The 27,311-nt window shown below is 40.1% G+C and overlaps 1 protein-coding gene across 8 annotated transcripts in view; it reads right to left on the bottom strand.

The window, feature by feature from the left end:
* DENND1B (DENN domain containing 1B) overlaps positions 1 to 26,794 on the bottom strand; it is a 171,892-nt gene extending 145,098 nt beyond the window's left edge. For 3 of the 8 annotated variants that reach the window (XM_069789373.1, XM_069789371.1, XM_069789369.1), the window contains exons 1-2: positions 25,988 to 26,788; positions 23,208 to 23,272 (exon numbers count right to left, since the gene is read on the bottom strand). In XM_069789373.1, the coding sequence (XP_069645474.1) occupies positions 23,208 to 23,272; positions 25,988 to 26,004 (82 nt within the window). In that variant the 5' untranslated portion in view covers positions 26,005 to 26,788. Of the gene's footprint in view, positions 1 to 23,207; positions 23,273 to 25,987 lie in introns of all 8 variants that reach the window. The other 5 variants (XR_011325803.1, XM_069789374.1, XM_069789372.1 and 2 more) reach the window with 3 other exon arrangements.
* Positions 26,795 to 27,311: the final 517 nt, after the last annotated feature.

A 27,311-nucleotide genomic window follows, 5' to 3' on the forward strand; every position in this document is an offset into this window, starting at 1 on the left:
AATTTATTTATTAAATAACTGCATATTTGACAAGGTCTCCACTAAAACACTGTGTTTTGAAATTGGTGAACCCAAAAGAGTTTCTAAGGTATGTAAAGAGAATGAAGAGTCTTTTCTCTCATTTGAAGATGTATCAGATCATGGAAGTACACTTAGTACCACCTTTCTGAGGAATCTACCCCTAATATACTTAAAGAAGAAAGGTGGAAGTGTATGAAATTGAGAAACAAAGGATTAAGCTCAGCCAAGGGTCAGAGAAAGCACAAAGTCTGAGGCTGTGCTATTTCCAAGCACAAATAAAATCAAGCATGTACCAAAAAATATTTCCCCGAGTGCTGAGAAGCCCTGCTACTGGCTGGCTGGGGAATGCTGGTGGTTACTGGTCACTTCTCTTAATGCAAGGGGCCTAAAGCTGTCCAGTTCATAAGCAATGTTTGAAGATGTGACATGTGAAGAGGGTCAACAACAAAGCCTAGCTTTAATCCCTTTGTGTGAAGCAGGAAGAGGAATTTACCTTATATATAAAACACATCTATGTCCAGTGAGGTATATAACTTCCAGAGGTGCACAAGCAAGGCATTATGTCTTCTTTGCTTTTTTGCATGCTGGGACAGACCAGGAGGGAGGAGGAGAGTAGTGCTTCTCATGGGCTAGATGTAGTGAAGCACAAGGAATGGTTATATGCCGGGCAGGGAGCTGAGCTTTAACACAAGTTTATTAATCACTGTTGGTATCTTCTGCCAGCATGAGTCAAGAGTATCGCAACCAATTAGTCCAAACGGGTAGACCTGAGAATATGAGAGGCTTAACTATTAGTTAACATAACTTCCATCATTTCTAATTGGATTGCAACTAAATTCCCAGCACTGATAATACCAAAATGAGATCAGAGGGGAAAGCCTCCATATTCCCTTTGCACAAAGATTGGAAACAGCTCCCCCCTGCTGTTGTACAATAGCACTGACCACCCAAAGATCCGCAGCTTTAACTAAGAGACCCATCTCACTGCCTGTTGAACATGTGTGAGGAAGTTACTACCGAGATGCTTCTTTACAAACTTCAAAAAACAGCCCAGAAACAGTGGAAACAGTTAAAAGGCCAAATGCTAAATGATGTTAATCTATGCAAAGAAAGATGAGAATAAAAAAATTTTAATAAAGGACCTGATCTGGCGTGGAGAGGAGAGCAGAGTAACTGTGCTTTTAAGGGTTGCTGAAAGATTAGATTTTCATTTAGGGATCTGTTTATCAAGCATTTGAGAAGGGAGAGCTATGCAAGCTCCAAACCCTGTAGCAATGTGCAGCTAAGCCAGAGCACATCTTCAGACTCCCTTACTTCCCATCAGAACTCCTGTAACCATTCCTGACACTCATTTGCTTGACCCATTTTTGATAAACAAAGAATGGAGTACTTGAAGTATTCTTCCCCCTTGTTCATCCCATTCTTCCTTAGTCTCTTGTTTTATGGTCAGAGGTTAAACTGCTGACCTCTCACCTTCAAGGCAAGTTTTCCCCCCTTCCATAAAAGGTTTTTCACAGTGTGCAGCATTCGGATTAGCCCCTATCCCCTTGAACAAAAGCTATGCCTTTGTACTACTGGTTTGGGCACGGAGTCCGTACATCAGAGGAAGCTGCTCCTACTTACCATTCACAATAACTATATTGTGAGGCCCCTCTAACACCTCATCTCTCAGTGTCTAGACTTTCACCCAACCAGCCAGCAAAAAGAAAATCCTGTAAAGCACTCAACTGAAAATTAACTATGGTATCCTGTTGTGAACCTGATGAAGACGTTATTTGAACATACGGTAAAACTTTCCATTGTTTAACATAAAGATAAGAGGAAAACTTTTAGAGCCCTAAGCTTTAAATAGTCATAGGGATCAACTCACTCATGGGTCACTACATGCATTTTATTAGCAAGCAGCTATTGCTTATGTGTGTCTTGAAAATAATACACAGATTACTAAATTATACTCAAGCATCTAGCATTCTGGATAGCTACAGAGCCTAACTTTATACTCAATAAGGATACACTAAGGCAAAGCTCAAGACATAGGAAAAGAAGCATATCTTCCAGGATTAATTGAAAGCATAGCATCAGTATTGCCTACTGTCCCAGTTATCTTCAGCAATTAAAATAACAAAAGTATGGCAATGGAAATATTTTATGCTTTTCTGTATGCAACAAGATGTGTAAATGCTCAGCATCACTTGTCATCAAAAATGGAGAACTCTGGGCAAGAAAGGGTATCTGTAAAGTCAGAGTGCAAATAAACATTTTCCAGGAGAGGGAACACCACACTGCAATGACTTGTATTTTGTTTCTTTGTAACACTTGCATTTCTATAGCATAAATAATACACAGTGGCAAGAAAGTTTACTGAAGTGGACTACCATTAATAAAAATATATTCTTTCATCTTGAGAAAAAAAATCCACAAGCAGGCCAGGAAAAAAAAAAAAACAACAAAAAAAGAAACAAACAAAAAACCCCCACACCTAGATCTGAGCAGTATTTTAATGTTTGAATAAGCTTATGATTGCAGACAAATAGATGTGTGCATCTTTGCGGAGTTTTTATAGCCTCTCTTGAATGTGTATTTTGGAAAGAATTCCCAGGGCTTTGCTAGGAGAATAAGCCACAGCTGAGGAAATGCATCTCTCTCACCAATTTCACCAATCTGTTTTGAAAAGAGAGCCAGAGCGTTTCAAAATAAGAGGCAAACGAATTGCTGTTTGGCATAGGTTGATTGACTGGGGCAACATGAGGGTGTTTGCTTGGGTTTGGGGGTTTTTGTTTGTTTTTTAAAGCGTGTTTTGTGCTGAAACAAGAAAGTATGAAATTATCCTTGTCATAACAGGAAAAACAAAAAAAACCAACTACATTTATCCCTTACCAGCTACCCCACAGGGCCTGGTCACAGCAGCAGTATGCAGAATGCAACAGCAACTTGAGAGCCTGGAAACAAACGCAACTGTAACTGCAACGCCCCAAGATGGGAATAACAGCAGCCTCAATTCTCTCAACAGGTAGAAAAGGTTGGATTTGCAAAGGAAGCAGAAAACAGGAGATAACCTTCTCTGTCTTCATGCAATATCAGACATCAGGCACATGCCATCATCTCCCTCTGCCACACAGGACAGTCATGCTTAGGAAGCCTGAGTATTTTAATGTTCCTTGTAATGCCCTTAAAAAAAAAAAAAACCAAAAAAAAACCACCAAAAAAAAAACCAAACCCACACAGGATTGCTGCTGTCATACCTAGAGACTACTAGGTGTTAATACCTTTCACTACAGAAATACTTAATTCAACCTCTGATGTGTTTTAGGCTCTGTCATCTTTCCCAAGACTGACCACTGGACTGCTTACCAAGGGGACATGTATTGCACACTACAGTCACCAGCAGCAACACCTGCTGCACTGCAACAAGAGCACAAACTCCCTCAGGCTTGTACTGAACTACTTTTACTCAGAGTTATCATACATAAACCCCACCATATTATCACTAACCTCCAGAATTAATACAAAGGAATAGTAATAAAGAGGCATTTACTATAATTAAATTGGAAAGGAAAATGGTTGCTTTCTACACCATGGATCAGATACGCCTTCTGCTCCGTGTTCACTGCGCTCTGCCTTCTCCACAGACAAGGTCTTCTCAGTGCAAGACAGCAATGGATGCTCAGCTTGATATATCAACATTCAATTTACTTCTAAATAGGTTGGCCAAATCAGTAACTACAAGAGAGGCTTCTCAAACAAGAACTTCGGGGCATTAAATTCAAAACTATAAAATAACCATTTTTCTCTGAAGCCAAGTAATGCTACACAGGAACTTAAGTCAGCTCTCCAAAACAACGCAGCCACCACAGAAGAAAAACAATAGAGGACCTAATACTATAATCCTGCTCGTGGTACCAAAGAACTTGCTTATTTATAGATATTCACTGTGAGCGTGATTCAACAAGATGCACATTTTCACACATATGTAGGCCTGTCTGAGAGGATATATGTAAACTGATTTCAGATAGAAAAAACATCTGAGAAGAAATGTAGTCTGAGAAGGAAAAAATCCAGAGCATTAACTCAAGAGCATGATAATAGAAATGGATTTATTTTCTTATGATTCATTATTATTTTTAGTTCTAAACAAGGTTACTGAGAGAAAAAAAATTATTAACATGGGAGACTTAAAAGTCAGAACACTTTGAAATTCTTCCTGTGGCTAGAAGCAAAAATCCAAAATTCTTCTTCCTATACTGAAAATACATTTGGGGCCATTTTTATATTCTCTCCTCTGGCCCCACGTTTAGCACCATAACAGGAATTAAAAAATACTCTCAAAAAATGTACTACATGAGATCAGATGACCTACTGATTTGAAGCTTTACAAACAGACACAAAACTCAAAAAGTTGTGGTTTGGGGGTGGTGATGTTCATTTTTACAACTCTATTATTTATAATCTTGTTATGAGAGAGTGGTAACAATAAACAGCAAATTCTCCACCATGGGTAAAAGTGATGAAACACTTGCTTCCAAGCACAGGGCAGGGGGGGGAACCTTTGAATCATCACTCTGTTGCTGTAGAAATCCATAACATGACAACACGTTGGATATTTCACGCAGTTCTGACAACCCCCTCCTCAAAAACCAAAGCAGATTGAGACGAAAATACATAAGGATATATCATAGGCATGGAAAAGCACCTACCCATGGTCAGGTTCAACAAATTACACTTTCAGCAGGTTAGAGAGGCAGCTGTGGGGGGATAAAAGATCACCCACAGGCGCAAGTGAAGGTGAAAAGGAAATAAATACTCCCTATTTCTTGTAATACAAAACCTATAATCCAAGTCAATCAACAGTAGCATGTTTAAAACAAACAGAAGGAAACTCTGCTCACAAACTCTGTACCGCAGTCCCAGACAGGACTACCCCAGGATGCTGCAGAGGCCAAGAGTATGAAGGGGACTCAAAACCAAGCATGCTTGCACAATACAAGCCCACATTTGGCTACGAAAGAAAACGTTAGTTTTAACCAGCTTCCAAACCTAAGCAGCTGACCATGGGTATGCACACTGGAGAAAGGATGCTGGCATCCACCAAGGCAGTTTTTGAGCGGTGACACATGGCACACTGTGCCCATGCCTACCACCACCAGCTGCCGCACACAGGCAAAGGAACAAACTCCTGCAAAACCTGCTCCCAGTTTTTCTTCTGTGCCTAGAAGGCTAGAACCTGTATTTTGACACATTTTCCATTTTTCTTTCAGTTAGAAATACAAGAACGGAGTCACACCAGGAATGCAACCACAAGGAGCAGGTCCCAGGACCCTTTGGGCAGCCTTTGTAGAGCTCTTTGGGCTCTTTGTAGACCCCTTTGGGCAGCCCTCCAAACCCTCCCAGAGTCAGGCCAGTCCCCTTTCATCTGCGACAAAGAAGGACAGAGCAGTTTTCACACAGGCAAAAGGGAGGCCTGATGGTTTTGCAGACCACTAGAAACAAGTAACGGTTTAGTTTTGGATCCACGCAGGAAAGAAGTTGCAACCAGTGCAGGAAAGGATCTGTATTTTAGACTGGGGGTTCAGGTGTTTGTTCCAAGCAGGCAGCCTTGTTTTCAAAGACTGCATGCTGAGCAACTTGCAGCAACTTCGGACCTAATTTAAACAGCCAGATCTGGAAAGCAGAGTTTAGCACATCTCAGAAGAAATTTTTGGGATAATTTAGCCAGATTCAGGTCACACTGGCCAGTATCACCAAAGCACTGAATTGCAACACCTGCTGTGGCTAACTTCAGCTGGTTTTATTAACCACTGTTTTAACAGCTATGTGAAATGGGCACATGCCTTCACATAGAGATCATGTATGCATTAAACAAGGAACGCACAGATAATTCATCTGCAATGAAAAAAACCCAGAATCTTTACTTGTCCTGACGATGAGAAGCAACATCTTTCTTTTGCACAGAACTGCTGAAAGATACATTTTCAAACACAGAAGTCCAATTTAAGAATACATTGCTGTTCTTCAAATTACAGAGCATCTCCTTAACAAAAAGCCTGTCACAACTTCCTCCCACATACACTTGCACCCAAAATTAAAATCAAAAATTAGAAGACAGCAAAACAAGGAACCAACTGCACTATGATAAGGGGGATACTTCATTAAGCTACTGAGCAAGATACTGAGATCTTATTTCTGATGTGCTAAGAAAAATTTATTTTACAGACAGTTATACCAAACACACAAAACACGTATTTAAAAATCACCCTGCACAGATGACTTGGTTGACGTACTTTGTCCTCTTCTTCATCTATGTGCTATTGTTTACCTATCTTGTTCTTTCTCATACTTAGAGACAAAATTACCTAAACTGTTTTTCATTCCTGATCTACAAACAGATAATCAAATTAACATCTAAACAATTATGGAATAGGCACCATCCTAGAAGCACCACAGGTAAGAAAGTAAACTACACACAAACGTACATCTAAAACCCTTTGTAACACTGACAGATATACAGAATTACTCATCTACCATCGCTTTTGGGCTCTTTAATCATCTTAATCTCAATTAGTCAGTTACTGAAACTGCTTTAAAAAATGGGAGTTATCGTTCTACACGTACAAAGGGATAAGTTTTTAAGCCGTGGTACAACCTATGACTTATTTCAAGTACCATAAAGCCCTGCAGCTAAATTTAAAAAGAAAAATGTTACTGAATATAATCCTCCAGTAATATTTGAAAACTACTTAATAAAATTCTGACTACAAACTGTTCATTTTTTCCCCAAAAAAGGTTCTAATAAAGGGTAAGTGAATACATCACTTATTTGTTTTGCTTTTGGAATGAAACTCTACAGCAGTTTAAAAAAAAAGAAAAAAACCTGCACTTCAGTGTTTGTTATTTCTCTTCTAAGTATACAGGAAGGCTTTGATAACAAAAACAAAGCATACCCAATTCATCTATTTTTATAGTTCTTTGAAATATTGATCTATTTTTAAATCCTGTGTTTTACGTAGAAAGCAATACTGATCTGTTATTAACAGAAGCAATTATCAGATGCTCTGAAATGCTAAAAACACATGGCAAAAGTTTCAGCCTAACAAGACTTCATAGTGTACCTCACTACTCTCTGCACATTAACCTAGTTTTTATTGAATAAAAAGAAAGAAACCAAATAAACTCTGTTACCGTTACCTTAATTGTAACACACCTGTGTGGTACCTTGCACTCTGAGAACAGAGTTCAGCAATACTCTCCCCTCTTAAAACAAAGACATGAAGAGTGATGCTACACACCAGCACCATCATAAGCTGCTCCCTCTCTTAAATCAGTCATTGCTCATTGGATTTTCTTCCCACGTTTCCTAGCTGCTCTCCATATGCCACAGGGAGCCATTCGCCGATTAACAGTCACAGAAACCTTCTAGTTTTGCTTGGCCAGCTTTCTTACGCAGGACAAGTTTAGAGAAGCAAAGCAACACTGGGACTGTAGTACAAGGTGACAGGCATCCTTTCAGCTTCCTCTGCCGCAAAGGGGATCAAAAGAAAGAGGCACCAAATCGCACCTCTCTCTTGGCAAGGCATCCAAGCCCCTAACAGTAAAGACAGAAAGCAGAGTGGGTACCAGTCTCACAACTGCTATTCCTTGAAGAGTGACAAGGCAGTAAGTAAGTAACTAAGGATATGTTTGATGAGCTATGGGTAAAATGGCATGTAGTTTTTAAACTATTAATTTACTGATTTCCCTGGATAATTAGTATCTTCAAACAACGTTTTGCAAATGTGTTGTTGCATTGGGCAACGTTAACAATGTTTTAATGAAGCTTTTGGTAAATTTCCTACTTGAATAAAGCCTAGAAAAATTTTCTTTTTGAAGTTACAGGCCAGCAAGAAGTTATAACTTTCACACAGATTTGCAGCTGAAGTGCTGCTGTGGTGCAAAGGTAGTAACAATACATAGCCTTGTTTAATCTTTTCAACAGTAGATATTACAACACTTCAAGGAGGTCACAATCACAGTCCCCTCATATTTCATGACAGAATAGCTTATAAAGAGGCGCTTTTTCTGCCCTTTTGTTTTTTTAAGGTTTTCTACTGCTTAAATATGTTTAAAAGGTTATACAGTAAATTTTCTCTGCTGTCTTACCCACCAAACTCAGATTGAGGTCAAAGTGTTGCTTAACCATAGACTTCACCCCCACTGGCTCCTGCTCGAAGGGGAGCTCGGGAAAGGGGCTTTAACTACAGCCAAATACATTCCTATTTAAGGTTGAGTCACCAATGAACAAAAACAAACAAAACTTAGGCCATTTTCTGATATTATAAAAATGATATTTCAAAAAAAATGCTTACTTCAGGGACAGGAAAAGCTAACACTTAGGAAAACTATGTAATTTCTCTATAGTGCACTTATATCTTGATTTCCAGCAATGAGAACCAGCATATATATATGCCCTTTTCTTCGTGGCAGTTTCAGGAGCGCTCATCCCCTCACTATTACTTCAGTTACACCAACACACTTTCTGTACAGCCACGCAGTAACCAAGACAGCTTTTGCTTTCACCTAGCTGCCTGTGGAAAGACAGGTTGTAGAACAGAAGACAGTAACACTTACCACTAGTGCCAGAAAACTGCTACCAAGAAATGCACTGTGCTCAGTATTAGTCATTCATTTCAAACTTGAAGCATCTATTTCCTGGAAAATGCTATTCAAAGACTTGGCTTTTTTTGCAGAACTTGCCTAACGGATGCTTATTAGCAGTAAAGCTCATTGATGTGGCCCACAGTAATGCATCACTTAGGCTTTCAGCACCATGATCCTGGCTTTCTTCACTCCTCTTTGGGGGTGACCAGTGCTTCTACTTCCTACTAACAGAGAGTATGTGTTTTGCCTTTGTGGAAGCATTTTTTTTTTTGCCCAGTTTGGCTGAAGCTCAGCAACAGCAAAGTCCAAGAGGGATTATGTCTGGCCCTTACGATGGGGCAGCGGGGGGGGAGGAGGGGAATGAGGGGTGGGAGTGTCATCCTTTTCCCTTAGTGCTGCTAAGTCAAATGAAAACATAAACATCACACAAGCAAAGGAGAAAGCATAGACAGTAACAGGACACTCAAAAGAAAAGAAGAAAAAAAAAAAAATCAGAGCTAGCTCTGTAAACATATTCCAGAGCTGAAACATTTTGTATCCTATTTATAACTACTGAGCCATCTAGCCACAAGTTAGGAAGATATTTCATGAACTGTTTATAAAATGCTTTTCTTTGTTGACTTACTACCATTCAAGATCAGACTTGGTTGGTACTCTGTATGATACTGTGTTTTGTACCACCACATATTTGGTGTACGTGATCAGTTTTCTGGGCACAGGAATTTCTAGAGGGAAGGACTGCAATTCATCATACCTAAAGCAGATTTTATCCACACACCTGTGCATTCTATCAATGCCCATAACTTCTAACACTGCAACATATGAAAGAGCATTCTTGTTTTACTGCTCACATATTGTATTTAAAGAAAATTAAAAATTATGATGTCTGAGAATTTCACATTTGAGGAGTCAATTAGCATATCTCAAACAACCACCATTTTCCATCGCTGCTATATAATAAACATTTTCTTAAGAAGAACCTAATGAAGTTGAAAACATTTGCTTCAAATTCATCTCTCTCAGCCATTGGTGTTCAAAGTAGATCTGAGAATAAAATCTGGCTCTCTGCCTAACCCTGCATATTTGCAATACTTGCATCATTCCAGTATGTCTAGTTGATACACTGTAGCGTTAAACAAAATCCTCCAGAAATGCTGGTGAACAAAGTATGAATGTGAAGGGGTAATTAAACTTTAGAACTGTCAATTTATATTTCAAATACCGTTTCTTTGGTTTCTAAGGTGTATTATTTTCTTGTAATGGATCAGTACTGCTCTGTTACAGGAATATTAATTTAAGATAACACACAACATACACTATCCTTTCTTTTTGTTTTACATACATTACATGACTTCTAATATTCCTGTGACATAGATTAATTGAATATATACTGCTGGGACTTGAAAAGAAAAAATTGAGGTTCTGCAACATCAATCAATAGAAAGGCACTTTCTCACTTTCTGTAACACTTAACTGTTTCAACATTTATCTCAGATTAGGCAATTTGTATCTGTTTAACGATTTGCATTGTGTTCTGACCCACAAGCACAAAGCTACTATATTAACTGCTATGCCAAGTAATATATACTGTTCTACATATCCAAAGCAACATTAACTAAATACAGGTTAAAAAAACCCAAACCACACCAAAATCACTTTGGTGTCATTGCATACAAAGCACTTTGAAACACCACTTTGTTTGCAACTATTGTTTATGCTGTTCTGGCACTTTCTGTCCTAGCAAGACTCACTGAAAGATGAATATTTCAGAATGTGCTGACAATCAAAACATACTGGTCATGCTTAGGCAAATAATTTCTAGTGTTAAAATACACAGGAGCAGAACTCCAGTAGCAGAAGTACCCCAGTAGTATATGTTAGTATCAAGTTTCCCTGTTACATTCAAATATAAGGAGGAGTATACATGATGAAACAGGAAGCAAACAATGCACTTTTACCAGATTATAAATTCCCATTATTTTTTTAAGATATAATGTGAGCAATTCTGATTTGGCTCCATACACAGCCCAGTTATGATCCCAGCAGGAATCCAGAAGAACTGCATATACTAAGGGTATATATTTACTTTACACAGATTGACTCTAAAACCATGTTACAATACAACTGTAATCAGTGCCTCTGCAACTGTCCTAAGTAGAATTCATTTCAGAGCCTCTAGTAAATGACTATGTTAACTGGTGAGTGCACAGATCATTCTGCAATCCCAGGCCACAACTTACTGAAGTGACTGCCAAATTTTTATCCTGAATACTTCTGTCTACCTTTAGATGGGCTATTGAGCATTTTAAAACTCAGGAAGTGTATGAAGTGCAGCCACTGTTCACCAGAAAGCCAAAAGTTGTACTGGGTACTCCTCTTGCAGAGAATGTCTTATAACAATATATCTTCGTTTTCACACAGACTACCACACAGAGTATTTTTCAGTTTACAAGAGTCAAGCAATCATAGAAAGCATCACCAACCAAAACACCCAGGCAGGAGAAGCCATACAGATGAGTTCTGTGAAAGCAAATTCTGTTACCAAGAAGTTTTCTGGGAAACACAGAGAAAACAGCATTTCAGAGTTGAGACACCTTCAGTCCCATGTTAGGAGAGTCAGGCAAGCCTACAGATTGAACTGAGGTAATTTAGGGCTGGAAGCAAAGTACTATTACTCTTTCTAGAGCATCAAAGTGTGCTGCAGTTTCAGATCTTTCTCATCTATTTAAAATGCACGAAGCAGATCATATACGAGCGACCAAGTTGGTGTTCCCCAGCCACTTACAGAGCAAGTGCTTGGGCTTTGCCCATCCTCATGGATTTACTGGGTTTGAGAGCTCTGCTGTCCACAGCCAACACCAATTCACCTACCTTTCTATTTCCAACCTTTATCCTATTTCACTTCTACTGAAAGTTCTGGTAGTTTAATTTATTTTTATTATTGTTTGATCTGGTTTATCCTGTCCTTCATCATTTTCCCCAACAATAGGAGCTGAAAGGATTTCTGTTTTGTTCACTGTTGAAAACACAATGCAAATTGCCTCCAAGGATTGTGAGGCCTGGCAAGTATTCTCAATGACAAAGTAGTTTGCTAGATCTGTCAGCATCCAGCAATGTCATACAAAATTTTTTACCTAAAAAGACAATAGTCACCACCACTAGTTGCCACAGAATTTAAGGCAAGCTTTAATTTTTTATGTTTTTTATTGCCAGTGAAAAATGTTTTCAGCCAGGCACTTTAGAGGTGGTTATCTCAAGGTTTGTTTTTTTTTTTTTGTCATGAAGTTCCATAGCATTGATTTCTAACATCACAACCAGAATGCAAAAGAACACATTTCAATTTATTCTTTGTAAAATACAGCATATTATATCAAGACTGAGAAAGAGAATTCTCTTTTTAAATTGCTTGCTTATTAATTACACACACTAGTTTGATCTGAATTTTTTTTCCCCTGACCGACACTTGTATAAGCATTTTTAGATGAGACCTTGCAAGATGCTACAGGGCTCTGACCCCAGGTAAAAGCAGATGTAAACATGTACTTACAGTGCATGGGACATGCCCATTCCCAGAAACTAAAATGGGTTCAGTCAGATGCACCAATTAAAAATGCCTGATTGAAACAGCAACTGAACGCTCAGAACCTCACCTAACTCAGCTTCCAGTGTCAAGAAAGCTTTACCTGTCCTGGCACACAATCACTGTCATCACAGCTACCTGTGACATGACGGAAAAGTTCATTAGTTTCAGCTAAAGAAGGAAGCAATTCTTCTGCCACTAGGGAACTAAAGTCCTTTTTTATCTCATAATATTCTTAGCAGGGAGAAGATACCTACAATATGAATACCAGCAAAACTCTTTCCTGGACACAAAGTTTTTCAGAATTTCCCATGTTGCATCACTATACCATTGACTATTTTCAGTTCTATGAATTACTGCATGATACCAATCTAGCGTAATTGTGCTCTTTAAACAGAATTTTGTTTAGACAAAATGAAAATTTAATCTATCTCCAAATGTGCAATGCCTTAAAGTGACCATGGGTGACAGGGATCTAATTTTCAGTATTTTGTTTTTTCCTCAAGAGCTAGGTTTTACTATATGAACAGAAAACTGGAAGGCACCAGCAAAGTTATTGAACACATTTCCTCAAAAAAAGGCCAGGAGTTTAACATAATCCCAACACAATTCCAACACTCTGAGATTACCCTAGAAGCCCAAAAGCCATCAGAAAGATGGCAGGAGACAGTAAGGACGTCCCTAGTTTTTTTCAGTTTCCTGAACTAGCAACACATTTATTTTAACAAACCCAAAAAACTTGAAATTCATGCTCAGAGACAAAACAACAGCCTGTGCTACACTGCATGTCACAAAAATCCCACCAGTTCCTCCTTATCTGACCTGGGTGAGAAACATTTCCTGTCAGCTCCAGAAGCAGCCCCACCAGATGAACGCCGAGAGTACCCACAGAGCAAGACTGCCAGGTGCCGCCAGAAGGAGGAAGGATGCTTACCTCACATGCTGCTTTTAGAAGTGCTAGCTATTTGAAGTAAAACACAAACAAACAGCAAACACACACAGTTAGGAGCCAAATGACCTCCAAAGGATAGGAAGAGGATGCATGAGTGATCAGCTCTTGCTAGCAAGACTAAGTTACAATAACTGTTTCCCTCTTGTCACTCTAAAGTCACAGTGGTTTCACTCCATTATTTCAAACTCATTACAGACCTCCAAGCAAGTTTACAACTATCACGCAATCCTTTTCTTCTACCTCTATGCTGCTACTTTTTCTTATTTTGCATTTAAACAGAACATAAACACATTCACTGTAACACATAACACTCTTTTACATTTGCCCTTTTATATTGCATTTTAACCTGAGGATATAAAATTTATCATTATTCTTCAATAATGTAACTCCATTCCTGGAAACGGCTGCCTTAAAATGTTAAGCTTTCCTTTGCAATTTCTGAGGGAAATGTGCTGATAACAGTTATAAGGCACAGCATCAGCTTCTCTGTGTCAAGTGCAACTCTTGCAACACAAGAGTGTTAAGTGTTAAACACAAGTTAAGTTAAAATCAACATTTAGCACCCAGTATTTATGTACAAAGACATCAGATTTTTGCATTTAGCTTGTCCTGTAACAGAGTAAAAGAACTGCCTCCTTCCAAAAGCAAACATTTGACTGAGTCTACACAATGACACCATAACTTTACAATATTTAGATGTGTTCTAAAACAGGCTCAACTGGTACAACAAATAAAACCCTTGATGTGAACAGCATCTGAAGTCAGATGAATAGGAATTTCTTGTTCTCTATTAGGAGGTAAGCAGAAGTATTAACCATTCTTTGTGTAACTCCTTCCCATTCTGAGTTTAAGGAAAAATGCAATGGTAAACCAGCTATGGCAAAATACCTTTGTTATGACGATTATGGCTCTATGATGACTAAAACTTGGCATTAACTAAGAAAATTTGTAAAATACATCCCAAAGTAAACACAGAAACCCTAACTAATATGCTCTTTTCAGACACAAGTTTGTAATTTTAGCTAGGTTTTAATCTACTACTGAATACCCACTCAAACATGTAAAGAAACCAGATCCAGATTCAAACTCTAGGAAACGTAATCTAAGGGCGTTGTTCAAGCCTTATTTCTAATTAAGGATTTAATACTTGGCCAGTACCTTCCAAACGAGGATTAAGAATTTTGCAAAGGAAGACAGTATGACTGTAAACTGCTGCCTTGGCTTTCCCAGCTCAGGAAGCGCAGATACCACACCCAAAATCTTGTTCAGGCCTCTTTTCTCTCATCATTTCTGCTTTTTCTCTTCTCTTTTCCCTATAAAGTTCAATATTAAGTTTTAATCTTTTCTCCTAAACCAGAATCTCAAAATATAATAAGTCTTTGTCCACTCAAATTATGCAGTTCTAAACATAGAGCTACAGTTCCAAGATACATGGAAAAACATCAAAGGCAAATATAAGAAGTTAAGGTTTTCAGCATTTTAGTACTTTATCTGTCAGTCATGTAGAATCTTCTGTCCTAAGTATGTGCCTGTAAATACCATGTTTTTACCTGGATCTTGGAGTTATCACAAATGAGCCTACCACGAAAAATACAGATTCTTAACGCATTAGTTGCAAAGAGGTGTTATGCTCAAACTGCTCTTACTACACAAAATTATTTTAAGGAATAACAATAACACTTTACTGGGAAAACTTATTTTGGCTTCAGGGGTTTTTAAGCCCTTCGTGAACAGTTACATAACTCTTCCCTTTGTAGCCCTGATCATGTTTTATTTTATTTACAAACAGAAGTATCTATCCCAGCAGTTATACGATGAGCAAATGCATCTGCATGTATCTGCATCCCCAGATAATATCACCAGTGGCAAAGGAAAAAGAATTAAAAAGACTATTTCTGTGAACCAGACAGGAAACCCTATGCTTCAGCTTCCTCAAGTCAGTGCTAAAGAGAGAAGTGTCTTATGGCTTTGCAAAAAGCATTTTAAATCTTGAAAGTTTAACTAGTTTTCAAATCTTTTTAAGCAGATTTTAAATCATCCACACATGAAAGACAAGCCATTAATCTATATATGAAGAGAGCTAGCAGCATAACATATCTCCTTAAAGAACGATAAACCTCTGTGTAAGATGGACTGTTCAGTGTGTGGGAGGGCAGAAGCATGCTGACATTAGCTTAGAAAAATATGCAAACTCTTAACACTTCTGAATGCAAACAATTTAAAAGCCCGCAAACTATCCCCCAGGCAGCAGTCTCAAATAGTTAAGTACTAAAACAAAACTAAAATTAAATTTGAAAAAAGCACAGGAGCATCAACTTTCATACTGACTGACAACATTACATGATGCAGGTTACTGGTTTTGGCTTATATTTATTTATATTAATACTAGTATGTTCATTCTACTGAATTTTACACAAAACTCTTTTTATACCAAGTTAATATTTGTATTAGTTAATTCATCAAGTTTTTCCCTTTTAATTTCACTGCCCAAAACCCCATCACACTGCTGAAAGTGGCATATGGCATTACATGAAAAAATGGCACAGTCGGGCAAATGCCTGCAGGGGACTAATTCATCTCTACCAGCATTGATACCACAGTGCCTGCCCCCACATTACTACAGCTGGAATCTCTGGAGTAGAGCAGACCCTGCCACTCCTCCTAGAACTGTCCTTTGACTGCTGGGGAGTAGGGTCATCCCTCCCCAACGAGGTCTCTTCTCCCCCGTGAAGAATGCAGGGGAGATAGGAGAAAGGGCTTCCTTGACCTATTTCTCCAGCAGCTCTCACCCTTCCCCCTCCTACACACACATATCTGCACCCACCTCCAAATTACACATACATCCAAGAATCTTTGTAGGTTGGTGAAAAAAAAAAATCTGTAGGCAATGAGGCACTGAAAAGCAGCAACATTTTTCTCCATATTTTTGCATGTTAAGAAAAGCTGAAAGCTGGAGTGACTACCCTCCATTTCTCAGTCTCTGGAGAATGAAAGGAAAAGGTAAAAAGCATCAAAACACCAATCTTAGATGCAAAATCATAGTTGCCTTAATTGTTTTTGCTGTTCATAATTCTCCAACACCCACTCTTTGCTAGTGACAGCCCAAACACACAGAAGACATTGTTCATACCCTGAGGAGCTTCCCAATTAAATGAAAGAAATTTGAATATAATGAAAACATTCATTTAGATACAACTGGAGGGTTTAAAGTTACACAAAAGATTATAATTTATGAAGGACTTACAGGTATGCTTGGTGCTCATACACAAGAGAGCTTCAGCCAAACTCTGGCTTATATTCCTTGGTTTTGTCAAAAAGTGATGCACAATCTCAGGCACTACCTGCTTTTGCCCTCAAAACATTTATATAATCCTCAACAAAGGACTGTGAAATATCCCACTCCTAATCAATCAATAATCCTGTAGAGAAACCAGACTAGCTTAAATGTCCTCTTTCAAGTTTTTTAGGTATCACCATTTGAAAATTTCAATCGGAAAAACAAGAAACCATTACGGGGAAGTAGCACTAACCTAAATAACAACATATGAGTTAATGAGTTGGGGTGGTGGGGTGTTAGACTTAATGAAACTTCAGAGCAGTATGGTAAGAAAGCTTCGTTTTTTTAATATACAAAAACAGCATCTAAGACTACAACTAGATAGCCCATGTCCTAAAATGGCACTGTACAAACTGAAAAAGCATCTTTAACTTTTTATTGGTGTAAAATAAATTCTAGTATGGTAACACAATACTTGAGACTAAAAATCTACAAATAAACATGAGAATCTACAAATAAATAAGAAAGCTTATCTAGTTCATAGCAATATATAGTTGCTCTTCATAGTCACCTGAAGAACACAGCATGCTTTAAAAAGTTAGAGAAACCTAACTTCTGTAGACCAATACTTATTTAGTATCCTTCCAGTTAAAACCAACAGTGAAAAATGTTGGCAGTATACAGATTATATCAAAAGTTTTCATTGCTCTTAAAAAAAAATCCTGCAGACTTCTTCCTGTATTACACTGAAATAATTATCTTTTTAATCAGATTCAAGTGATGCTCTGCAAAAAAAAAAGTACAGCAGAGGAAAAGAGTTATCTGATCAGCACGTTACACCCACAGGCTCAGAGTCTGTGGTTCATAAACAGCTCTTTGCAGTGAAGAGGGAAAAAAAAAAAGAAAAAAAAAAAAAAGAAGAAGAAAAAATAGTGCTTGCTCTGACCACAATCCTGAAAGCAGCTTTGGAAGACTCTTAATCGAAACCCTACCAAAGCTAGGCACATTACCCACGGACAGAACTACCAACTGCATCAAATGTTTTTTTCAGAACTAGGACCTTCCTGGAACTACATACCTTATTAGTACCTTACAGGCCACAATGAATCCTCATACAAAGAATTCTGCATTTCTGGTCTAATTCCTGGACTTAATTCATATAGTTCTTAACTCTACCAACACACAATTAAACTGGTTTTCATGGCTTTTCCTTGAAAATTTAATGAAAAGAAGACCCTTTAAAGAAAAATAATTCAGAGATCATGCAACACTAAATAATAAATCACTAAGATTTATTATTGTTCTGGTTCTGGCACAGGTAAGATAAACTACAGGAGTTGTTTATGCAATTCAACACAACCTATTACACACCTTCTCTGAAAATCATGCATTTAGCCCTAGAGCTATAGAAGGCTTCCTAGCACTTAAAAAGTAAATAGAGACAAAGCAAACAAATTTCAAGCCTTGTTCAAACAATTATTCTTTGCTTAAACAGAAAATGAACGGCTATTTCAAAGGGGTTTTCAAGTAAAACTTGAACAGTCAGGACCTAAACCAGTCCTAGACCCAAACCACCACATTCAGTGGCTGAATTTCCTGGATCTATCTGCACACTCCATGAAGCCTTTTTGTTGCTTTTCGTGTGTGCTGCAACCAAACAAATGAAGGTGTAGCAAACAGCACTCTCTTAACCACATAAACCAAAATCAGTCTGAGTTGTCGTCTTCTTGGGAAACCATGGACAGAAATGCTGAAGACCTTATGTTCACAGAAGTTGTTGCACATTGCCTTTCTACTGCTAGCTACTATATTTGCATTGCCTTTTGTGTCTGGCCCCTGCAATCCAGTTTTAATAAAATCAATATAGGATGTACAGTTTATAGAATGAGTTCAATTACCAACTTTATCTTTGTACATTTAACTAAAATCTAAAGTTCAGACATGTATGTGTGTATGCACATATTGTATACATTTGTCTATGCATGGATACATAGATGAACACACACTTTTCACAAAGATTACACTGGCACTATTATTTTGGACATGTCCTATGGAAGAGTTCAGAAACATCAACTTTCCAGAAATTCAGTTTACTTTTCATGATAGAAGGACCTGGGTAGAAAAAAGAAAAAGGAAGAATGAAAAAAAAAAAAAAAAAAAAAGATGCTGACTGCTTTAGTTAGCCAATTTCTAGGCTCAAGCATATCTTACAGTGCCAGGTGCAGTATAACTTTCAAGAGACAAGAGTGCCAGGAGAAGAGTAAAGTTGCTGTAGGTGCAGCTGCCATACAATCTTGAAGTAATTGCCTTATGTAAGACTATGCACTCAGGACAACTGTAACACTGCATTACTCCTGATACCTAGAAAGCGTGATTCAGCCCAAAGTGCAAAAAAACTTGTATCTTTTTACCCTAAAGCTGAAGAGCAATGCTCCTCCTTAAAATAACACAACAGTTTTGATAATATTAATATATGTTATCAAGTTGTCCTCTGGGTCTGTAAATGAAAATTTAATACAGAAGGCCAGCTGACAATGTTAAAATGGGCACACATTTTTGCTATTTCTTTTGATTCCTTGTTCATTAAGGAGTGACACAGGAAAGAATTATAAAAATCTGCAACTGCCTGGAAGGCAATGTAAAACTTTTTGCTGTAACATACTATGGACACTGCAAGCCAAATCCACAATTAACAAATATTGGGCTGTTAGAATAGCTTAGCACTCATCTCCCAGTCACTTAGCAAACTCTGGTTAATTCACCTCAAAGTTTTGCGAGAATCGGGTTATGAATTTTCCCAAGAAAAAGCTGTCACACTAACTAGTTACTACGTTTCAACATATCATGTTAGTTGCTGCTTACCATCTTGACCATACTGCAAAGAACTGGAAGTTATGACATGGGCTACAATCTGATTTTGGTCCTAAAGGGTTTTTTCTTCTCCTTGGAATGTATGTCTCAACTGTCTAATTAAATACAGCTGAAATGCAGCTTTCAAGGTAACATCTTAGGTGTAGTATAATATCAAAAGCATCATTTACTCTGAAAATACAGTAAGCAATATATTTTAAATTGTCGAGGGAACCGTATCCTGTTTTGTGCCAAGAGTAGGCATTAAGCCCTCTAATAAACAGATTATTTTTTTAACATAACCCAAGTGAAGAATAAACAAAGCTTGTCAGCAACAGCAAAAAATGTTACAATTCATGCTATTGGTTCAATGGCGTGCTCAATTATAAGAATATTTACATAAAGAGTACCCTTTTTTCTCTCCTGCCCCAAAAATGAGAAAAGGGTTAGAAGATCACTATTCTAGCAATGCTATTGTGCACTCCTGTAGTTTAAAACAGAGAGAAAGAGAGAGAGCAGCCCAAAAGGATGATCTACTCAGTCAAAAACACACTATTAAGAAATAAATATTCAAGTATGCAAGCTACTCTCAAATCACAAAAACAGGTATCCAACGGTAAAACATAATTTTGATCCAGCTATAACTAAAGACATGCTAGCACAACTGGGCCTGTAACCAATTCAGGAGCTACCTACCATGCATGAAGTGATAAATTTACATTAACCTACATGAAACCTCTTAGGTGTTTACATTGAGTAGAAAACAATGTTGGAAATAATTAGTGGAATAATTTAAGAACAAATTTCATAATACATAAAAACCTTGCTGCATTTCATGTATGTATGATCCTTTATAGCTCAGAGAGCCCTAGGACATTGTCAGATCCAAAAAATTAACATTCCTTCAGAGTTATGCTATAATTAAGAAGTTATCTAAAAATACTTTTCCAAAAGCATAGTAATTTTAACAGCAAAATTCTTCACCATGTCACATTGTTACAGGCATATAGCATCCTCATAAAAATATCATCTTATTAATAGCTACACATGCAGTAGGGCTACCGCAATTTTTATTTGTTAGAACAGTTACACACTGGCACAGGGAAATTAAAATGCAAAAGAATGCACACTACAGCAAAGCTTGAAAAGAAAAAACTTAAAGATACATGGGTCATATTAAGGTCTTCCTCTCTCCTAAGTGGGCTTCTCCTGCTGCTCACTCATGCAGGGAGATCATAATTTTGTGGCTGTGATATTTCCACAGCAACACTGGTGACAGTGATGTCACAAATTCAGCCCTGACATAGCTTCAGGATCAAGTACAAGGAGCAGATGGGATGCGAGGGAGAAAGGCCCTATTTAAACACAAATCTCTTTCATAAGAAAGAAAGAAGCATGAGCAAAGAAACAGGTGAATGGACCATGTTTTCCAGTATGATATATTCAAAAGATTATCCTAGCATGAAAATCTATTTAAAGGCAAGACCTACAATACAGGGTAACTGTCAAATTTGTTCGGCCTTATAATAAGCCAAACTTGAAAGCTCCCTGTTTAGCATGACAAGCCTTGTGCCTCATTTCTAAAGTGGCAGCGAAGACAATACGCTTTTGTCCCTTGTGAATTTCCTTTAAATAACTTTAACATTCAGATATATTAATCTGATACATATAGTATTATGAGAACAGTGATGTAAATATGATGTCAAGCCCTCACTGGAGTGAGTTTGTTATCTGAATTAGATATAATATGAAAGAAATTAAAACAAATCCCAGATGGGTCACCAAGTACAGCAGGATGGTAACTGGAATATTCAGCCAGCAGAATTTGATTGGTAAAAGAGGACTGTACTTTTGTGCTGATCTCCAGACTCATGCAAGAATCAATACAACCTCCAGGCCAGCTGAAACACCCCTAAACCCCTCGCCAGTCACACGGCACAGACTCCAACACTACCGGCATCAAACATCCTTCTTGCCTTTGACCACCCCATAGACAAACAGCAACTGAGCCCACGCAGGATAGAAGGAATTATAGCAAAAAGTGGAATACAAGAGGGTGCACCCACAATACAGTCTCCACATTAACTCGGGTCACAGTTCAAGGAGATACACAGATTTCTTAAAGACACTACTCTCCACAGAGGACAATTGACAAACAGCATGAAATGCCCACCAAGGGAGGCAGGGGAAGTGACTACGACCAGAATTCAGGCACAGGCGGTCATTCAGAGCTGCAGGTAACGAGAAGTGGTTTCTCATGGCAGCAGAGGCAGAAAGATGCAAAAAAAAAAAAAAAAAAATCAGAAGTCAAAACGGACATAAAAGCAATTAAAAGGATATAGATCCATGTTCTGATCACAGAAGAAAAAAACCACATTTGTCAAGATTTCAAGATGAAGACCTGAAAGGATTATCAACAGTCTAGCTCTCGGGAGGGAAAGAAAGAAAGGGAATTAAATCTGCAGGTTGAAGCTGGGCCTAAGCCAAGATGTGAATGGGCCCCCAGGAAGGGATATCAGGTGGAGGCAGAGACTAAATGCACAATGCAAGGAGGAACAGATCAGAAGTCAAGTAGCTAAGCAGGGTTCACAGACATCATCTATGAAATTACTAAGGTAAAAACTGCAAAAGGGAGAGAACAGAAGGTAAAATGTGCCATGATACAAACAACAACAATGACCAGAGAGTTAGGAAAGCCCACCTGATTCCCCAAACCATGACTGTACCAACAGCAAATCAAAACAGGTAATAAACCAAAGGATGCTGGCTGGTCACAAAAAAGTGAAAATACCCAAGGACTGTACCAGGACCAAGACGTCATTCCACAACTAAGTGAACAATCTCATGACAAGGCATTCTCAGGAAAAGACCTAAAGAACTACAATTGTTTAGCTTCAACAAAAATGTTTTTTGTAAACATATCAGGCATGCACCCATGACACCATTGACAAACATGATGGCTGAAATTAACCAAAAGAAAAAAAAAAAAAAGAAAAGGAATACTTTGGGGCTATAAATTTCTACAGGCTTCTAACTTGTTAGAGTAGTAAACTCTGGAAACAGCATCCATTAGCACAGTAGAAGAAGAAATATATTCAATTTTAAGATGTAGTTTATCGTTTTTACAGTTGTGATTAAGACACAGCTGTCACAGACTAACATGACTACAACACAATGCCAACAAGACTTCTTCTCTCCCTGTGTTTTAATAAGGCCAAGAGCCTCGGATGAGAACATGAACCAAGCTCCCCCAGTGGACTTTCTAGAGGTCACTTTAATTTCTGCACTGGAAATCCCATCTTCTTTCTACCTAAGAGGAAAAAAAGCCTCTCTCAGATAACCCTTGCACTACTACATCTCTCTTAGCATGTGTTTATAGAGACGTGAAATTGATGGTTAATATAAGCTCTAGTCAGCACTCATTGCTGTTTGTATCATGTATCAAACCAAAGCAGCTGCCAAACATGAGCTAGAAAGAAAGTCTCTGTTGTTCAGAAAAGAACTTACTTTCTCCCTATCACACTAATCAAAATTAACATTCCACCGATAGACAGAAGTCAATTGTTCTGCTAAAATGAAATCTTATACAAAAATCAACATTTTAAGACTTAAGAACTGTAGAAGATACATTTCAAGTCCAAGCTTTGCAAGTAGTTCTCTCAGAACAAAAATATTTTTACAATAGCCAAAATGAAAATATAACAATAAAACCCCACAACTAAGAATTAACACATTAATAGATTTTAAAAGGCAATAAAATAACCATAGTCACTTTCTAATACATTCCAAATCCAACCACAATTCAAAACATAAGACGACACTAGATCAAGATGCAAACTATTTTTTTTTCCACCTCTCATTTCTATAAATAAATATCAATAGGTACGGTACGTTACCTTCGTCTTCAGATGCTTGGCATTTTACTTTCAGTACCAAATCAAAGGTACGTTCTGGATTTTCCCTAGAAGCAAACACAACTGATTAATCATATATATGTTTCAGATAGTGTTTCTACCAGGTGATACCTTTTCCATTTTATTTGTACAGAATAAAATTAAAATAAATTAAAAATTCATTAAAATAAAATTAGAAATCAGATTAGTTCTACGGAAGAACCAAAGTCACATTACCCTGTACAGCCTTAAGAATAAGGAAGATAAACAAGCTAAACTGTGTGATTTATTTAAGTGATACTGTCACTGCCTTATCCATCAAATAGCTTTTAAGCCACTCCATCATACCATGCCTAACAGTTGGGAAAAAAGTGCTACTAAAATCCTTACCAATCAATCTGAAACATATTAATGGAGTCATGGGCAGCCTTTTCTAAAGGTACATTTTATTTCTACTTAATAGGAATTGCCCATCACTAGACTTCCATCTTAATGCACGAATTTAGCCACTACCCTTTAAATCCATATGATTACCACCATAAGGCTGAGCATCACTTAGCCTTCTCTTTCACAAGATACTGATCTATGACTTTAAAGGCTGAATCTCAGACATGATTTAGTGAGTGAGAAAATACTAATGCAATAACTAGGGATAGCACAGTCCCGAGCTAGCCAGGAAGACAGCAAGATGGAGCCTCCATATCTGCAGCAACCATCACCGTCAGCTCTGTGTGATAGCCAATGCCTCTTTCACCTCCCCAGTAAATACACACCTGGTAATAATGAACTGCATATGCTAATAGCAATTAGCACTCAACCTAATCCCAAACTAAACATTTATTAAAACAGTTCTAAATACCATTACTATGCCACCCACCTCTGCCTACCAAGCACACTCCTATTTATATTAAAACCAAATGGTATAACCTCACCCGTATCAATTATCTATTTAACCACGTAAAAGGCACACACTTGAACTCCCTTCTTGGGTAATGCTCCCACTGAAGGCAGCTGGAGTTTTAGGCAAATAAAAAAAAAAATCCAAGACTTGGTTCCAGGTTTCTAGAATGCTTCAAATAAAGCACACAGCAAATTAACACACTGTTGTTTCTTTAAAGGAAATTCTGAATTAAGTCCAAAGGCTGAGCTGGGGAAAATTTCAACTGTCACAAATTAACTGATTCAGTACATGCTTTCACTGACCTCAGCACCATCAACTGAGATATGCAATTATAGTCTAATTCAGGTTATGGAGACGTAACCCGCCCATATCACAGTGTTTCCTTGCATCCTATTTTAAAGCATTTAGTTGGGGAAAATCCTGTATCTGCTGATCTTGTGTGTAGGAGATCAAATTCGGCTCTGAGTTACAACAGTCTAAATCCAGGATATTGGAGATTTACTCTGGTATTAAAGTCCATCCATTGTTCCTCTGGCTGGCGAGTGGGTTCAGAATGAAACTGATAAGGCTTGGCTTTGTTGAGCCACCTAGAAAAGCGAATCACAAAAATCCCTCCTTTAAAACAAGTGAGATGTCCCCATGATGTTACTCTAGCTCAGGTGCTGGGTTTATATTCTCAGGCCATTTAACCCTTCCATTTCTTCCTAAAACCCCAACCACACAACGCTGGGTTTTTAACATTAATCGGTCAGTGTTACAAACACTGAATGAGGGCTTCTACCTCAACTCCTAGCTGAATTACCCTCAGGAAGAAAGCTCTTTGAAGTAACACTGCTTTCTGCCTTTCACTATACCACTCTAAATCTACTTTTGCAGAAAAATGCTTCTAAGTTTACTCTTCACATCCCACTACGCTTAGAAGTGTCAAAAATGTGTCAAACTAATCTGAGAATTGTCAGACTGTCTCTCGTTTCCTTTACAGCTACCCGGTAGCAGCCTGCTTATTCATCATGTATTTACACAGAGATTTTTGTCAATTCCTGAAACCCGTGTTTAACATGTTGGTGGTTTCCAATATCAGCAAGACCGGGTGGCCACTCCCGATTGGTAAGGCTGAATAGCAGTGCTTGCAAACACCCAAAAGTCTCTTTTGCACCTGACACACCGCAACGGCACAAAGAAGGTTTGCAGTTACTGGAGAGCTTAGCGTCACAAACCTTATCCCACCGGCCGCTGGAGGCAGGGTCACTGTAGGCAGCAGGACCGCCCAGGCCTGAGGGCGCTCTGGCGACCGAGGCAGGCAGCTGGGCCCGCGGGCTGCGGCCGCGCTCCCGCCACGGCGGGTGGGCGCCTCCGGAGCGACTGCCACCATTTCGCGACCCCCTGTCACCGGCCACAGGCCGACAGAGCGCAGGCACCGCTCCGCCCGCCCCCGCGCCCTGCCGGGCGCCGCTCCCCGGCACCGACGCCCCTGACCCGGCGAGGCGGGCGGCTGCAGGAGCGCGCCACCCCCCACCCCCAGCTGCGGGAGGGCGACGGCAGGGCAGGCGGCGCCGCCCCTCCGCTCTGCGCGCCCCGCTCCCCCCGCGCCGCGGGTCCCGCCTCGGCCAGGCCGGGCGCGCAGCACCCGCTCCCGGCCCCGCTGCCTCCCGCCCGCCCTGCTGTCACTCAGCGGCCGCGGCGCGCCCGGCCCCTCGCACGCTCCCGCCGGGTGGGCTCCCTCTGCTGCCCTCCCTCCCTCCCTGCCAGCCGCCTGGCGGGCCCGGCAGGCCGGGGCGGCTGCGAGGCCTACTCGCTGCCTGCCCGCCGCGGAGGGCAGCTCGGCCCGCCGCGCCTGACAGCCCCACTGCGGCCCCTCGCCGGACGCCCCCCCCTCGCTCACTTGAACCTGCTGTCCATGGTCACATCGCGGGCCCCCGGCGGCTGCTCCAGTGCCCCTCGGGGAGAAGCGCCCCGCGCGGCAGGGGCGAACGGGCAGCGCCGGCCCCTCTGCCTTGGGCGGCGGGGGCGGCTCAGCGCTGCGGCGGCGGGCGGCGGCCCATGGCTGCTCCGCTCCCCCGGCTCGGGCCGCGACTGCGGCGGAGCAGCGGCACCGCCTCCTCCCCCCGTCTCTCAGTTCCTGTTGCCGTCGCTCCGGCACCTTCTGGGAACCAGGAAGCTCCGCAGCGGCCCGGGGAGCCGCCGGGGCCGGCGTCACCTGAGCCCGGCGGGGGAGGGCCGGGAGGCGGCGGGGGGCCGCGGGGCCTGCCCCCGTCAGGGGCGGCTGCGGCCCCTGCCCGCCGCGGCAGGTGCGCTGGGCCCGGGGAGCCCTGCTGCGCCAGGCTCGGCTCGGCTCGGCCCGGCACGGCCCGGCCCGGGGCGGCTGCAGCCCCTTCTCCGGGCCCGGGCGGAGGCCCCTCGTAGGTGGAGTGGGGCAGCGCACAGGTACGGCAGCGTCGACGGCGCTCGCGTTTTGCCTCACGGACACCCTCCACCCGCTGCAAAAGAAGCTCCTGGGATGGGTCCGGTGAGCGTGTTAACTTAAGCATCTCGACATCCCTTTTACGTTCTTAATGCACAGCAGGAAAGTGGAGCTTTTCATACTAGAGGTCATAAATGTTAATTTAACCTGCGGTAATCAGTTTGGCTTTTCTTTTTACCGAGTGCTAAACAGTCTCCCAAACTGCTTAAGAGGTGGTGCTGTGGGGGAAGGCGCTGGAGTAAACGCACCGTCCCGTAAACACACATAAAAAGCTTTATACCCTTGAGTGTTTCCAGTGAGTTTGGAAAGGAAGAAAAAATAACACTGTCCTTGAGAGGCTTCCAAGTCTCATTCATCTGAGAGGCACTGAGCAGCCAAATTCCCACCTACACCAAGTTTCCCTCCCCTGCATAGTATCATTGCAGTGAAAAAATGCATAAAATAGATTCTGCGGTACTGGGCCAAAGAAGAACGTCATTCTTCTCGCTCTTCTTCCAGAAACTAATCGTATCAGCAGTTGAAGAAAAAAAATTCAAGCCAGTTATATATTAAACACATAAAACAGCATTAGTGAATTACTGAGGCTGAACCATCAAATATTCAAAAGTCAGGAAATTACTAACTTCTCCAAAGCAATATTGCCTTGGCTTCATTACACATCCTACACACCTCACAGGATATAGATTAAATAATAATAAAACTATAGATGTGCAGTGAAAACAACTGAATGTCACAGCAGAAACCT

This window comes from Haliaeetus albicilla, chromosome 8 (assembly GCF_947461875.1).
Source record: "Haliaeetus albicilla chromosome 8, bHalAlb1.1, whole genome shotgun sequence".
Taxonomy (NCBI): domain Eukaryota; kingdom Metazoa; phylum Chordata; class Aves; order Accipitriformes; family Accipitridae; genus Haliaeetus; species Haliaeetus albicilla.